This window comes from Centruroides sculpturatus, unplaced genomic scaffold (genome assembly GCF_000671375.1).
Source record: "Centruroides sculpturatus isolate CEXI.00-Female unplaced genomic scaffold, Cexi_2.0 scaffold685, whole genome shotgun sequence".
In the NCBI taxonomy this organism is placed as follows: domain Eukaryota; kingdom Metazoa; phylum Arthropoda; class Arachnida; order Scorpiones; family Buthidae; genus Centruroides; species Centruroides sculpturatus.
In genome coordinates, this window is record NW_019385243.1 from 367,017 (window position 1) to 385,096 (window position 18,080).

At 28.9% G+C, this 18,080-nt stretch overlaps 1 protein-coding gene across 1 annotated transcript; it reads right to left on the reverse strand.

Annotated features, from left to right (window-relative positions):
* Window positions 1–5,676: 5,676 nt before the first annotated feature.
* Window positions 5,677–18,073, reverse strand: LOC111636640 (peroxisome biogenesis factor 2-like). The gene is made up of 7 exons (XM_023381921.1): window positions 17,812–18,073; window positions 15,600–15,677; window positions 13,308–13,370; window positions 12,159–12,350; window positions 10,817–10,864; window positions 6,081–6,281; window positions 5,677–5,999 (listed from the first exon to the last, which is right to left on the reverse strand). Exons 1-7 carry the CDS (start codon window positions 17,857–17,859, stop codon window positions 5,910–5,912), a joined length of 720 nt encoding a protein of 239 aa, XP_023237689.1. The 5' UTR covers window positions 17,860–18,073; the 3' UTR covers window positions 5,677–5,909.
* Window positions 18,074–18,080: the final 7 nt, after the last annotated feature.

The window sequence follows — 18,080 nt, forward strand, 5'->3', positions numbered from 1 at the left end:
GATACTATTAAAGATCCATAATACAAAATTTTAACCCCTGAAGCATAAGAAAATATAGAAAGAGGTTTGTCTCAGTTAGAAAAGGACTATTTAAAATAGCAATAATGGCTTTTCTTTTTGTATCTCTTTTTATAAATTATATCGAACATTAATTTGAATTTTAATGGGGTTATAAAAATAGTTTATATAGTCGATTCACTTTAGATCGATATAATAAAAATTGTAACATAGAATCACTTGATGATGCATACTACAAAACCAGAAAAATTACAGATAAATATCAACCCCGGAGCGCATTTATCACTCCAAAATCCATTTCAAAATATATAAATTTCCAAATGTATAATAAACATCGAGCCTATTGTGTCTGACAAATCCGATAAAACTGATAACGATGCAACTTTTAACTCATTTAAACTAGACACGGAGCCAAAAAAATGATACTTAATTAAACCATCAAAGTGTATCGCGGGTTGCCATATTCGTAGAAACGTTCTTCCAATGATTCTGACCTTCTACAAAGATGCTAACTGCGTGTCTATATTCTCAGATGTTCTTCAAAGTCAACGGTCTAGGGTAGAGAGGGTGTTGCATGTAGGGTCAATCAACTAATGTTGTAGGCGTTTGCTGCATCTGCTCGTCTCCAGAGACAGAGAGGAAGAATTCGATACCACTCGCAATTTTATGAATTATTACATTATTATCTAACTTAACTCGTATCCATATCCTACGCTTATTACGTTTTCTTTTGAATCACGTTTTAATTATATGGTTGAGTTTTTTGGAACTTTACCTCTATATAACAGGAAAAACAAGAGGTATGAAGACCTTGCAGCGCTTTGTTAAAACAAAGGGAATAATTCTGATGAAATGGAAAGTACACGAAACGAAAAAAACAGGAGAAGGGGCACGTTAATTGTTTGCATAATTAATTGAGTCTCTTTCGAGACAGACTGCATACCAGAACGATTTTTCGTTAATATATGATAAGGACATCATCTTTATGGTACGGGCAGACAAAATCTGAATTATTGTTTATAGGTTTTATCATACTACACAAGAGAGAAAGAAACAGTTAATAGAATTATCCAATTGTTAGCAAAGAGTTTATGATCGACTCTTGTTTATGAGGGATATAAAACACTCCAATATGGTGTTTTATAACACCTCAGCAACGCCCTGTTGAAATCATATCAACTGATGTTCTGTTTTATAGCCCGCAGCTAACATTAAACGGCTTAAACTATATTAAACGTAAACGAAATGCAAATTTATGTATATATTTTCCTATCTTCCTTACTACACTTGTACGATTTGAAGCTTTCGTAAGTGCCCAACTATCCAATGCGGTGTCTTTCGCGTCACGTGACATTCAATGTGGTCGTTGAACACACGAAACAGGTAAAAATGAGAAAGTCTCTCGCGATAAAATTTCCATTCAAGTCGAGAGTTTTGCGCCTAGAGAGAGACAGAGAGAGAAAGCAATAAAAAGACATTTTAATGACCTATGGAGAATGTTGATTCCTCTTGACCTTTAACCTCGCCTCGGGGATAAGGAAAAATCTTAACGTTTAACGTTTCGAAAAGGTTTTTTCTAAAGAGGTTCTGTTTCATGTCAAGAAAGGCTTGGCTTACGTTTCACTTTCTATCGGTCGTATAAGTCTTTTAATCTAAATCTTTTTTTTCCCCATCCTGTAAATTCTGTTTAAAATTCCTCCCGATTTTAAGTAATTCAATCATAAAAATAAATATATAATTAAATAAAAATTCGAGTAATATAATGTCGCATGACTTGTAACATTTCACTGTCATTGCTTAAGTGAATTTACCTTACATTAAGTGGAACTAATTACACTTAAGTTAAATAATTTGCATCAAATTAATGAATATCCAATTAAATCACCCATAAAAGTTTTTAAAACTTAATTCATCCCTCGTTGCACTATGTGAAGCTGCGTACTGTACATTGCAAGGCAGAACGACCTTGATGAAGAGTGTCAAAAAATTGTTGGACTGGAAACAGAAAGACATAAAATATATATACGATAGCCTATAATTACAAAGAGTTATAAGCTTTCAAATTATTTTTATTTATATTAAAAATAATAATAATAATATATTTTGTTAAGTTATAAAAAAATATATATGCTAGAATTTAACTCTATTTTCGACTTATGCAGGTAGTTATAAAGCTATAAATTGCTCGAAACCAATATCCTTATGGATGTCCTACATATTTTCGAATAATCAGGACAAAATATAAAGGAATTTTCCTTTCATAATTGAAGGTATATTGGATTTTTATAGATAAACCACTACACAGTTGTAAAATGAAGACATTCCTTAACTGTTTAGAGGAATCTCGATACAATTGTACGAATAATAAATAATTTCTCCCTCCCCTAAATTTTCAATGATAATACTTTGATTATAGCTTCGTTGATAGTAGTTAACACTAAATCTATGTTGTTATAAATTGTCAAGGGCGTCGAAATGTCCACGTGGTGCTAGATTGGGTTGGGCTTAATGACATCTTCACTGAGTTGCACCCGTACAAAATTGGGCGGAGCACCAAAGCATTGTACAATGTTTTGTAATTATGAATGCGTTCGCCCTCATTAACGAGTTACTTTTTCATTATTTCTGCTTTAAATGACAGCTTAGAAACGATTTAGACTGATGACGACGAGCATTTTCACTAATAAATAAAATCTCATACTACAAATCGAACTAGAAATGCGGAAAAAAGTCCGAATTCGTGACTCCAACATTAAAATTTGATATATTTAATTTGACAAATTCGATTCTAAACAGGTTTCCAATTATGTTAAAAATCCTAATTAGTGAGAAATTTTATAAAGAAGAAAGTTAAAAATCGAATAATAATAATAATAAAGGGATAATTGCGAGTAAAGAAATAAAATATGAATAATTATATCCAATTTTCTCATCCGTGCGTACCACATGACTCTTCATTGACATCCTACGTGCTAGCTGATAAATCTTGTTGCATGACAGGTGACATATAAATAAAACTGGATTCAAATCCAGAGTTTGGATCATACCAGAGTGAGTACATATTCGTAGTTACTCGGCCATTCCCCGATATTTTTATTTATTTATTATTTTTTTAATGCTTAATCAAAAGTTGACTGACTACACAACGCCTATTTCTCAATAATATATGTTAAGAAGTAGTAATTTTTAAATTTATTTTTTAAAAATAAATATACTAACTTCGAAAGGGTGGTTGAGTTCTACGAATTTCTATAAAAATTCCAAAATTAAATCAGTGTTTAAAAAATAGAAAATTTCATTTTAATTAATAATGCAGATTTTATAAAACACGTGTCTTAAAAATGCAATTTATAAATTAATAATGCCGATTTCATATACAGCATGGCTTTAAAAACTTAATTAATCATATAAAGATGTCAATTTCAAAAAACACGTGGCTTAGAATGTAAATTGATTATTGAAAAAATATTGTCAATTTCACGAAACACGTGGTTTAAAAATGTCAATTTCACGAAACACGTGGCTTAAAAATGTCAATTTCACGAAACACGTGGTTTAAAAATGTCAATTTCACGAAACACGTGGCTTAAAAACGAAATCGATTACTTAAAAATGTCAATTTCACGAAACACGTGGCTTAAAAATGTCAATTTCACGAAACACGTGGTTTAAAAATGTCAATTTCACGAAACACGTGGCTTAAAAACGAAATCGATTACTTAAAAATGTAAATTTCATAACACACGTGGTTAAAAAAAAATACTATCAATTTAATTTATGTCGATTTCGTTAAACATGTGATTAAACAAGCGAAATAGATAATTTAATTATGCCAATTTCGTGGTCTATAAATTGTAGTATTAGAGGATTTTCACTATTGAAAGCTACAGACAAAAAAAAAAAAGGAAAATAATAAAAATAAAAAAAAAGACGACGATGGTCATCGACTTAAACAACTGAATAAATTCGGATAATTTAATTTAACGTCATTAAACGTCCCGAGGAAGAACGAGTTGGCTTAATTAACTGAAGATTATCAGTCACGTATCCAAGTGAAGACAACTATTTCCTTCGACTATTTATGACTATAGAAAACGATGGATTAGAAGAAAATTAAGTAAAAGTACTGATTAAAAGAAGATAATTTCAAATAGTTTCTCCTCTCGAATTTAAATTTACTTGAAGTATACTTTTGATATTTTAGTTTTTCTCTTATGGGATTTTAATTGATCGATAAACGCCTCTTCGAACTTTTACGAGCACGTGTGGGACTATTTTTTTTTTAAATATTATTTTATTTTATTTTTCCTTAACCTGTTTATAAGTCAGGTTGAAAATAAATTTACATAAAGAATTTTTTAAAAGATAAACAAATTTATGTATTAAATAACGAGTAGAGCATTGTTAATGCTCTGGAGAAAGTAACGATTCTCTAAAAACTTCCAATTTTTTTTTTTTTTCTTTTTCTGGTACAGTTGAACTATTGTTTAACTGAAGATGTAAACAATGGTATCAACTCCGCCATCTGGTGCACGAAAATATAATCATTTAAAACCTAATTAATGACATTTATCACAAATAAAGCATTATCCGAGTGAACTGAAGCGAAATAAGTCTATATTAAAGGAAATACTTAAGTTAATGAAAAGATCTTTATGGTGTTTAAGCCTTCATTGTTTTATTTTCTTTTCATCATTTTAATAAGATTATTTTTCTGTTAGAGACATCTATTGTTAGAAAATTAAACACGGGAGCCCTGCAGGTGACGTCACGCCGTGTGTTTTCGTTTTAAATCTCGTTCGACAAAAGGAAACGCGTGAATTGTATCTAAACGTTTCATTTTTTTTTTTTTTTAATTTTTCTGTAGTAAATTAGAGAGACTCTTCTGTTTAGCGATTATAAAAATACAGGAGACAATCTTATCGCAATTCGATTGTTATTTTAAACAGAAAGTAGATTATATTATATGCATATAATACAATTTAAAAAAAATTCCTTTTTAATTAAAATTAATCCCTGGCTCCTGTATTTTTATTATGAGAAACTAATGAGCTTAGCAATGTGTAACTTGTATAACCCCCTTCTTCTTCCTTATCTCTAGAAATTGAAAAGCCATCAGGTTTTCTGCTAGGGGGAAAAGAGGGGGAAAACATTAATTGTAAGGAAAACGTTAGAATTTTGCTTAAACTGTTTAAGTAGGAATTAGTATGCAGCAGCACGCCTGCAGGAAAATTTAACTTTCGTTTAAAATTAGAATTCTGTTGGAGACAGTTAACCTTGAACTATGTTTTTCTCTTCCTACATTCTACCTCATAATTGTTTAATAATTGCTACGATAATAATTTATGTGATAATAAGTGTTATGAAGTATCGTTTAACATAAGCCATACACTTTACAGAAGAGTTTGTAGTTTTAAATTAAAAAAAAAAAGCTAAATACAAAAAAATTTTAATTAAATTCTAACAATTCCTGATTGTATTTTATTTGATGAAATTTTAAAATAATCAATTATCATTAAATTGAGTGAGTAATTAAATACTTTTGAGACAAAAAATCACAAAAAAGCGTGCCGCTTACATTGTATCTAATGTATAATTAAAGCCTTCAAAAACTGCAACATAATAAATATAATTTTTTACTTTTTTCAAAAAGGAATTTACATTTTTACATAATTTGTGTTTACAAAATTTCTAATTTTAAAGTGAAATTATTTTGTATAATTACAAAATTATTAGTTCACCAACTTTACATGTAGGGAGACACTTAACAATGGTTATTAATGGCAACCTTTTTCTTTTTTTTATCAAAAAAATAGGGAAGTTATTTGTATAAATATTACATTGTCCCTTTTTGAGAATAATTTGCACATTAAACTTTTATGTAATGTTCATTATACGGTGTTAGCAGGCCTGACTGATATAACATCCTGTTTATAATTACATATTGGACACTGATAGTTTGGATCTGACATTATATTACTCTGGAAATAATAATTTTTTCAATATTTTACTCACTTTAATAAAGGGTATAAATGTTTTAAAAAAATTATTAAAATTCTTACCATTATGCAATAGTAGCAAAATACATGCTTACAACCAATATCGTGGGGAAACGTTGGCCATTGTTCGCAAATGGCGCATTGTTTGAAGTCTTTTGTCGTCCTCTCGGAAGCATGAAAACTTGTTTTTGATGACGTTAATCTTTTTATTATATTTTTTAATCGTTTCAAATTAATTATGGGAAGTACAAATGATAGGAATTCCTATAAAAAAAAAAAAAAGCCAATNTGCGTTTACTTCTGTGCTAATTTTACTGTCAGCATGCTCAACCTATATACTTTTGTCCGAGTGCTGTGCTCATTGGCATTTACTTTAAAGTTGTGTAATGTCATTTTTAATGGAATTAGTAAGCTGGGAGTGCTAGCTAATTTTGCTGTTGAGCTTTTTGCAAATTCAATATGGTTGCTCCCATGAAAAAATTACTTTCTGTACAAAGTAATTACATGGTTAACAAACACAATCCATTCCAAGATTTTGTTTGCTTATATTATACTTTGATTTAATGTTGAATATTATATACAGGATGACCCAAATGATAGTTAACTGACTTTTGAGCCATTCAATATATAATTTGAAAATAAAGAAAATATGTTTGGATGTCATATAGGGTACATTTACTTCTGAGCTAATAGTGCTATTTCTGAACACCGGAAGTGACGTCATTAACACGTGTATTCATGCTTACATGTTCAGTTCAAAAGTAAACATGAACACTAACAAGAAATATGGCAGTTTCCTGCAAATAATATTGTCAAAACTGTTATTTTAAATGTTACGTTACAGATAGAATTACTTGATTCCGAATCAGACAAGAATGATCTTATTGTGGATATAATTGTGGAAAAAATGAAAGAAGATAAAAAAAAATAAGCTCAAATAAAAAAGATAGAAACTTTTATTGAAGAGACTGTACCTTTTTATAATCCAATCAATTTTAAACAGCATCTTAGACTTACAAGAGAATCTTTTGAAAGTCTCCTTTAAAAAAGAAGCCCAATTTTAGACACAGAAAAATTACTTTCTCTGGAAGATAACCTGCCTCTCCTCAAAAGCAGCTTTTATGCTGCCTATGGACATTAGCAAATCAAGAATCATTCAGGTTTGTTTATACAAAGTAATATATGAAATCAGATGAAGTATATAAGAGAATAGCAGATTATACATATATATATAATACATATTTAATGCAATTGTTTTACCCAGTAAATAGATGTGATGTTGCTCTTTTATGGTGTAACTAAACTGAGTTTAAAATCAACAAATAATTGATATTAAATACAAAACATTTTTTTTTTCTTTCTTTCTTTTCTCTAAGGGTAATGGCGATTGTTTTAATATGCTAGACAAACTGTGTGGAATATTTTAAACAAGGTTGTTAATTCTCTCTTAGTGTTAAATCAAAAAATAATCTCTTGACCATCACAGCAGGATGCTGTAAGAATAATGGAATTTTTTTATACCTAATATGCTTTTCCTGGAATTATAGGCTCTATTGATGGAAAGCATATAGACATTATGACATCAACTGAAGAAGCAGCAGCTTATTTCAATAGAAATAAGTATTACTCTGTCATCATATAAGTTTAGTTTGTAATGAGAAAATGGTACTTAAATGATACAATTTCTTGAGAAGTCATTTCCCATATGTAAGTGAAAATTCATTCAAGTATACAAACTTATGTAATTTTGGAATTATTATTAAATTAATGCTGTTTGTTTCTTTATGATTTATTTAATGCTCTGAACATAACACTTGAAGATTCCAAATGCATCTGTCTCAGATTCATTCTTAACTATTGTGAAAACATAATTTTTTATCAGTAAATTTTCGTCGATGGAGAATTATTTTTCAATAAAAATGAAGACAAAATCTGCCCAAAAATATCACCATTTTATTTTTTTTATGTTCCAAGACAATACACTTTTTCAACAACTGACCTTTCTTCAGTCGCTGAAAAAGTGTATTGTCTTAAAACATAAAAAGAAATAAAATGGTCATCCTTTTGGGCAGATTTCACCTTCATTTGTATTATAATTTTTTATAATTAATCTTGAATATATCTCTGTTCAGCTCCATTTACTCACTTAATGCTAAATGTTAATTAATTAAGTTGATAAATATGGGTGCGTTTACTTCTGTGCTAATTTTACTGTCAGCATGCTCAACCTGTATACTTTTGTCCGAGTGCTGTGCTCATTGGCATTTACTTTAAAGTTGTGTAATGTCATTTTTAATGGAATTAGTAAGCTGGGAGTGCTAGCTAATTTTGCTGTTGAGCTTTTTGCAAATTCAATATGGTTGCTCCCATGAAAAAATTACTTTCTGTACAAAGTAATTACATGGTTAACAAACACAATCCATTCCAAGATTTTGTTTGCTATCTGAATTGTTCATTAACCGATTATCGATTTACCATAGGCTTTTATGGGAATTTGGTTAATTCGTTCTGGAGACCCCAAAAAATAAAAAAATATATACTTTCTTACTACATTTATTTATATGTAATAATAAAAATACATATATACACAAGTCTTGCATTTTTTATTAGTCATGTTTTTTCTGTTTGTGGGGGTTAAAGAATCTGTCTAACGTCGATTGCTTTTCTTTCTTCAAGATTTTTCAGAAGTAATTAATAACATTGTAATTGTAGAGATCCCTAAGCCTATTAACCTCAACCTTGTCCTGGTTTGGATTCTCTTTCAAAAGAAAACATATCTTGCTAAGTTTCTTGGTGTTCTTCATTCAAGGGTTCTTGGTGTTTTTCTGTCATCAGATTTGTTTCAGGTTCCATTACGAGCTCTTCAATGTTCTTTATTTCTCAGATGTGACTTTTGTTACTCCTTACACTGCTTGAGTCCTCTTGATAATACAGTATCTTTCTTAGATAAGATTGAACAGCAACCTACTGTAGACCTGTTCAAGCCATACTGCCCAGCAGCAACAGACATCAGACATCTGCCCACTCTCTACCTTTGCTATTATACTCTCACCTTTCGAAAATAAAACCAACACAAAACTTTATGAGTGCCCACCCAACAGTCTCATGAATACTATAAAAAAATTGTTTCTGTCAGAAAAATAAAAGGCTGGAATTACAAGGGAGAGTTTCAAAGTTCGGAGGAATACTATCCGATCAGTATATACTGAGTTGAGCATTGATGTCGATGTCTCCTGCACTCCAAAAAGTTTTGAATTGTTGTCTGAAGACAAGGGAAGACCAATCAGTATTCATTATTTTATGTCGCTTCTTATTGTGTTTGTTCTGTGAGGTGTTCATTATCCAATCATGTGTTCATTGCCCAAACATAAAAATCTTTAGCAAAAGTGTTCGTTATCTGATCTGTTTGTTAACCAATTACACACTGTGTATATATTATATGTGTCTATATATATAATATGTGTGTGTGTGTGAATAAAATGTGTTAAGCATATGAATATGAATATATTGTATATTTAAATATGTAATAAAATATATATTTGTTGTATACACTTGAATAAATATATATTTAATTAACATATAAGTATACATTTAACTGTTAATGGAATTTGCATAAAAAAATTTATTATTCTGTGTAAAATATTTTAATAACTTGCTAAAGGAATTTTTCCTTCATAACATGCTATTCAACATTAACCTAATTGAGAATTCATAAGTTCTTGTTTCCTCTCTACCTCTGAAATATGCATTGAGTAATCACAATTTTTCCTGAATTTTTGATTGCATAATTATATATAAAAAATGACACAAAATTTGCAATTAAATTTTAATGATATTAAGATTTAAATTGTAAAATATTCAAATTTTGAGATGTATACAAAACATTGCTCTTAAAAATAATAATTAGATAATTCAGCTAAGCTATAATATAAATGATTAAAAATTGTAAAATGCCAATTGAGAAAGCAACCTAAATCTTTGATAATACAATTTTATAGTTTAAAATACTAAAAACCATACTGAAATATTTTATATTTATTTCAATCGTTTTTGGAATTGTTTTTAACTAAATATTTTCTAGAAAAACGCAACTGCAAAAAGAGGTTTTAAACTGACCTAAAATAAAAAATTATCAGAAATTGACAGCAATCAGCAATCAGAAACTCAACTGATGTAATGCACAATTAGCTTACAACTGGCAACTGACATATAGCCTTTACATGACAAACTTTTACCTAGAATAGCTCAGCCCATAGATAGAATTTCAAATTTCTGGCTTTGTCATGACATTGGCCTTCTCAAGTTGTATGTATTTGCAAAAAATCATGTTTTATGGTCATGCAGTTGCTTTAAACTTTGATCACAGACAAAACACTTTCTTTCTTATGCAGAGCTCCATTCTATTATTATTATTATAAGCTTAAAATAAACTGCTGGAAAATGTTAAAATAGTACCAAGTAATCATTTTCATCAACTCCAATTTATTTCCTAAACCAAAAACAAATATTTTTATAGTTAATTATTTAAAATTAAAATTTAGAAATTGACAATCAATCAAATAAACAACTTACAAAAACTTCCACATTCTACAAAGTCAAAGAACCAAACAATTTGAGTTTTGCAAGTTATCTATTTGATCACTCACCAATTTTTAAAAGATTCAGTTTATTCTTGGCCTGAACAGAAAAATAAATGTTCAAAAACATAACTCCTGAAATTTTTAAATTAAATATTCATACAAATAAAAAAAATGTCTTATAGCAATGAGAAAAATAAATACATTTAATGTAAAACTTACAGCAAATCCATGCCACAGCAATTCTCTATTCATATATTCATACTGAATCTAAAAAAACAAATCAAATGTTAAGTTCAATTTAGCTATCTGCTGTTTAATAATCTAAATATATAAAATTACTTGTCCTGACTGACTGACTGATTGATTCATCATTGCCCAGAGCAAACCGCTGAACCTAAAGAGGTGAAATTTGGTGCACAGGGTATGTCATGAAAACGCACACTAAGAAGGGATTTTTTAAAAATCCCTCGCGGGGAGGAGGACTAAGGCTTAACCTAAAGAACAGCTTCTACTGTACTATTTTAGATGCAATTTTTTGTTTTCTAATACGTTTAGTCTTCATTGAGTACTTAGGTGTATTAAATTGATAACATTTCAGACATTGTTATAAATATTTTTATATATTTCGATTTTTTAACNTGGTGCCTAATGTCTACCTCTAATACGAAATTACTTAGTTTCTAATTCTTAATTTTAGCATAATATTAGCCTGATTAATTATGGCAATCGTTTGGCCTAGTATCAATACATTGGGTTTCGAGATATTGATATATAAATAGTTTCATTTTACAAAGCATTTTAAATATCAGAGTTCTCCCTTGGGTTAAAACACAGAATTTTAATATACAAGTGAAAAAGTTAAATATATTCAAATACAGGATGTCAATTAAATATTTATCCAGGGACAAAAGAGATCATTCCAGCATTGGTTATGTGAGGTAGTAAAGTGCAACAGATACAAATACACCAGATATTACATTTCCACTGCTATCTGCAACCAGAACAACATGAAGAGGATGTCACACAGTTATTTGAGTGGTGCACCATCTTGACAAACCACATTCCTTCAGCACATTTTAAGAAACTGATGATAACTTGCCATTGATATAACTAGAGCAGGTTTGTACCAACTCATTAAGTACCATCTTATTTTCAGACATGTCTGTGGCTTATGGAACAGTTTGGCAACCACTGTATAGGGATGACTAAATGGCTATGAGGATAAGGTGACAGCTTACCACTACAGAGGACCCAGGATTGGATCCAGACAGGTCAAAAAACACCAGGAATTTTTCAGGCAGGGTGGTCTGTCCGGATATCTTGAGTCCCCATCCTTCACCACCTCTCTTGACCATTTAGCCATCACTATTCAGTGGCCTGGTTAAACCTATAAATGGCTTTAGTCCCAAAATGCTTCCAATGTATAATTTTGTTTTAATAAAGTAGCACTTTACATTTGAAAGAATCAAAATTTTTTTAAAAATTTTGTGAAACTTTTTCTGTTTTGATTTGACTTTCAATTAATTTTCATGATTTTGATAACAAAATATAAAAAATATTATACCTGTCTAACATATATATTTGATATCAATAGATTATCCATTATCCTTTGTTTTAGCCATGGTGTACCAATTAACAATATTCCTAATAGCCACGATTTCCTTCTTGATAGCAGTTGTCTATCCTTTTCATTTCTATATTCCAAATCTAGCAACTGTTGGCCAACTGTAGCTCCTTTTGAAATAACACTGTACTAAAAATAATTTTCAGCCAATTAATGTTATATTAATAAATTTTAATTGTTTAAATTATTTCTTTATTCAATTTTTAATTAATAGAATATATATTTATTGTCATATTTTTTATATTTTTAATAAAACAGTGAGTAAAAATAAAAAAAAACCTAACAATTGATGAAAACTTTTATTTATAAAATAAAAAGACATCTTAGAATAGAGTGAATTTATTGCATATTTGCTACTTGATTACAAAGAATGTGCTTAAAATTCCCAAAACCACCAGATTTGTTCACTGAAAGGTCACATATGGCATTATATGCTATGAACATTTATTTCAATTATTTGCACCGTAGCAGTTGGCAATTTCTCTATTTTCTGCTCTCTTTAACTCCTTTTACTTTACAATTAACCCTATCTATGACTTCTAAAGAAGTAAGTAAAAGAAAATATAAATATCAATCTACATTTAGTAAATGCTAAATTTAAGTTGCTAGCAATCTAAAGTATTTTAGAGACATGGGAATGGGAAGTGTATAATTAGTGATTCAGTATTTAGTATTAAGATATTATTACATCACTTCAGTTGTTCCAGCAAAAACTGTTATTCTGGCATGGTTCTCATATTCATACACCAGTTTTCTGGCGTATTTGGAACCAGAAAACTGGTGATTAACCTATATTTAAGCTTGTTTCCTGAGAAGAAAAGAATGGAGAAATAAAAATTATATGTTGAAGTAAATTATACATAAATTTTAGAATTAAACATATTTACTACTTTTGTAATTTTCAAAGTTACTGTTTCCAAATTCAGTAAGTTTATAGAGTTAAAAATAAAAAGAAAAATAAATTGTGTCTACTGTAAAGTTTTATAAATAGCACTGCACATGAAAAATAGGATTTTTAACTTAAAATAACAATATAAATTAAAATAACTTACATTGATAATGAAAATATTTTGAAGTTTAGCTTACCTTCCAAACAAAAAGTTTCAATAAAGCTGTTAATTCTGGTTGAATATTTTGAAATGAACTAAGCTAAAATTATAAAAAATTATAAAAGCATTTAAATTTTAATATTAAAAGAAAACAATGTAGGAATATATATATAATAAGTAAAAATATGCTAAAATATAATACATCTACAAACAAAAAGTATTGAAATAAATTTTTTCATTGAAATAAGTAAATAGAAGCAAATGTAAATATCAATGTACTGTACATTTTATATTCAGTGGTAAACTTTCTTCTATCCTTCTCCAGTATTTAAGTGTTTAGATAAATGAAACAACAATTGAAGACCAGAGAAGAATAGAAGAAAGATTACTGCTGAATGTCTTTATATAAGGCAGTTTATACTAATAGTTAAATGCAATGCAAACTTTGAACCCAATCCTCTATATAATTAGTATACTTTTGAGTTATATGTGTTACCAGGAGAGAGGAAAGCAACCCTTTACGAATAAACTTTCCCATGTGGGAAAGTCAATTGGCTTGATCTGACAATGTTGCATACTAGCAGTTGATTTCCTATTAAAACTGTATTCGTAATAATAATTGCATAGTGAGGCAGATAAGCAGCCTCTAATAAAAGGTTGACTCCACAAGAAGACTGTTATTTTCCTTAAGTGCGAGAAAAAGACATCAAAAGACTTGTTATTGTATAGTCTTAAAATGTATTAATTCTGTTTTCATAATGTTGGCAGCAAAACAGAACAGCTTGACCTCTCCCTATGACCTTATTTTTACTTATTTTTAATTAAATATGTGTGATTTGTTATTCTTGTTGTTGTTTGTTTGTTTTTGCTATTTTTTTCCTATATATTCTGTAAAAGGTTTTAAGTTGATATGGAGGAAGGAAATCTAATGTCAAAATATTTCCTAATTGTAAATAAAATAAATAAATAAATTGTATGTAAATATAATCATACATATTGTGTTTAACAATGATTATGACAAACTTCTTAAGAATGATGTGAAAGTGAATTTAGCAGCTAATTACAAAATGAAAGTGTTTATTAATCTTTTATGCAACTTCTGTTAAGTAATTTGACTATATAAATGTAAAAGTGAGAAATTCTAAGACTTTAGTTGTAAATTTTAGCTTATTTTAGAATCCATAATCTATGATTAAAGCTCATAAAAGAAAATATTTGGCAATCCAAGAATTGTAATTCTTGGATTGCCAAATATTTTCTTTTATGAGTTTTACAAATATTTTCTTTTATAATTTGGTTAAATTATCCTACAACATTAAATTTATGAGGATAAACATGTATCAGTTAATTATAAAAATATATAGATACTATTACTTCAAAATCTTATAGCTATACTTAGATTCTTTTTGTATTTTTATTTTGTGTGATAATTAAGAGCATCTTTCATTGCTCTTTCTTCATCAAGAAAATGTAGGTAATGCCTGTAATCAAATGTTGCAAGAAGCTTATTATAAGTAAAGGACTGAGGAAAAATATTAGTTAAATCAGGAAAATAGCTGAATATAAATTTTCAATATTTTGTGTTTACCAAAGGCCAATACTAAAAAAAGGCAGCAAATCAAATAAATGGATTTCTGGATTAATTTTTGGACTATCAAGACTAAATAATGACTATGCAATTTATGGTAAAGGAATCTGGCTGTTTGAAATTCAAAGTAATTATAAGAGTGGTTTATTCATTACATATATATAAGACAGGAATTATACTCACAACTGAAAAGTACTTAATAAAAAATGCAAAAAGGATCCTAAGTAATTAATAAAAAAGGTACAAGAAAAGTACCTAATTGACCTAAAATTTATTTATTGATTTGAAACTAGAATAGAAATTTACAATGATTTAGGTAGTTCTTTCAACAGTGATAAATATAAAAAAAAAAAAAAATGATTGTAAAGGTTTCATTATTTACTTTCATTGAAGTAAAACCTGTGTATCTATTGTAAATAGTGTGTATTAAAAGCCTTATTAATACTTTTGTTCTGTTTTTCTGTTACTAGGAACAGAAAGCTAAGATCACAGTTGTCTTCATTCATTGATATGTTTAACATTGAAAACATAAAACTTCAGCATTATGTATGACAGTTCATCTTTAGGAGTCAGTAAACATTCAAAAAATAGTTTATTGGCTCCTAAAAATGAATTTTTAGTTCAAAAATATTTGCATGTACATTGTTTTAAATTTTGTATATCTTTTAGATTTAAATGGCTTCTGGACATTTTGATTTATGTAATAGTATTTTATTATACAAAATTATTGTAATTACTCACCTGTAAATATTGAAAACAATTATCTATCTGTGATTTAAATAACAAGTGCAATTCATTATCCAATGAAATAGAATCTAACTGCAAAATAAAATATGAAATTAATGAAAAAAGTAATAACTACATGTAGTTATATTAGACAAATTCATAAAATTTATTAATTGAAGTGAAACCTTTTCTATAAGGCTTATAGAATTGCGTTTGTTCTCAAAATTCATTCAATAGATTTTTATTAAACTTTGTCATTTGCCATTAATTGTAATGCAGAATCCAAACATGCAATAAATAATGGGGGTCCGTAACTTTGTTTTTCAGATATAAGGTCATTTCAGGAGCACATGAAACAAAGCAATATTGAAATAATCACACTACAAAGTCATGCGATATTTTACAGTCGCTGGCATGTCTTGAATGGGCTTATAGAATCATGTTCATTCTCAAAATTTAGTGGATAGATTTTGATAAAACTTTGCATTTTTCATTAATTAAGATGAGAAATCCCGTGGGTCCATTTAAATATAAAAAATCCAGCAATGAATTGTTTAATTTTCCAGACAACATTTAAAATTCTGATGAAGCTATCTGTTACTATATTTCATTAAACAAACTGTTTACATTTTCAATTACTATAAAATTAAATTTTATTTTTTTTGTAATTGTTAAATTTGTTTTGTTCTGTTTTAAAATTTAGTTACACTGTATCTCATCATTTAGTGAACCACTCAAAATTTACACTTTCCCCCCATTTAAAGTTTGATTACTCTGTCATGTATCAGATGAGGTTAAAATGGAACGGAAACATCACGAATATGGCAAAATACACATGTACACATGTACATCCAGAACTCCAATACGTCACATGCAAGTTGTCTATAAGGTTCCACCTGAAAACATTAATTAAAAGATACATTTTAAAACTTAGCATTAATTTTTGAGCATCTCTAACAAAATCAGAAATAAAATAAGAAAAATTATGGAGAATAGCATGTGATGAAAGATCTCTCTTAGAAGAGTTATTTTTTGGATTTTTATTATTTAAATGGCTTAAAACTCTACCCAGAGAATACAAATGCAGATCTGAATGAGGTAGTTGGAACCTTTTCAGAGTTGTAGACCATAACCATAGATAGGCTGACTATAATATTTACAATCCAACTGGGGACAGCTTTCAGAATCAGTGAAAATGGGGTCTAAAACTGATTGAATGTCGGTTATTTTTTAAAATTTATTTATTTATTGATCTATAAATTGATATTATTATAATAACATGCTAATAAAACTGCTTTATTCAACAACTGATTCTACCACCAAATATTAAAAATAGACAAAATTGGAGACGGAGACAAAACTGGGATGTATGGGTCGTGTTCAGTAAAGCTAAACACTAAGTCAAAATTCTGAGGGGCTAACTGGGAGGAACTCAGAATGTACCAAGCATTATTGAATGATATTCTTTGCCAGACAACTCGGAAAACTGGTAGACAAAGTTAAAAAGTAAATATAATAAATTAAAACAGTAATTTCTTTACCTTTAAAAATGAAGTTATTTAATTCTGCACAAGCAGTCATTACAGTTGTAAGCATAAAATTCTTCAAAGCAAAAACAAAGAGAGACATCACTAAGTCTACCCAAAGTAGTCTGAGTAAACAAGTAAAAATTCTTACAGTGAGCAAAGTCAGAATTACTAAGAATATCATCCAATATCACAGCACAGCCTGACTGAGTTGGAATTCTGCATTACCGAACACGACTCCTGGTCACCCTACAATAGGAGTAAAAAACTGAAACGGAACCGATGGTCTACACCTGAACCTTTGCAAGATAAAGACCCCAAAACCAGTCTACGTAGACAATTGGTTCCGTTGACATTTTTTACTTCTATAGACATGGTCTACAGCTCCAAAAAGATCCCGATTGACTCGTTCATACCCAAAATTTTACCAATGCATGTTTCATAAGCAATAGTAATAACAATTCTGAATTATCCCTGTGTAAACACTGTAATTACGTAAGTGTTAATATATTTTTCTTGTATCCCATAAATTATATCATAAATTACCTAAGAGTAACTTCTATTATGATGTGGAAATGTTGATTTCCAACATAATAAAGTAATAAAACGGATAATTAAGAACTGTATATAATAATATTTAGCTGACATTTTGTTTGCTTTTAATTCTTATCAGACAGTTATGTTTTTTGTTGTTGTTATACCTGATTTGTTCGGGATCCAAGATGTTTACTTCTTCCATCTGCTGCCATATTTGTTTACTCTGAAAACGCGCTTCTTCCCGTTCTATTCGATTAGCATAGAGTGTGACGACAGGTATATAACACAAGTTGTAGAACTGAGGAAATGACGTCAAATTGACGTAGTAATATATCACATCCCAAGTAATTGAACGAAAATTTTATTTATTTTTCAATTATTTTTAAAATTCTCATGTTAATAAAAATAAATTGTTTGTAAACATGTCGTCACG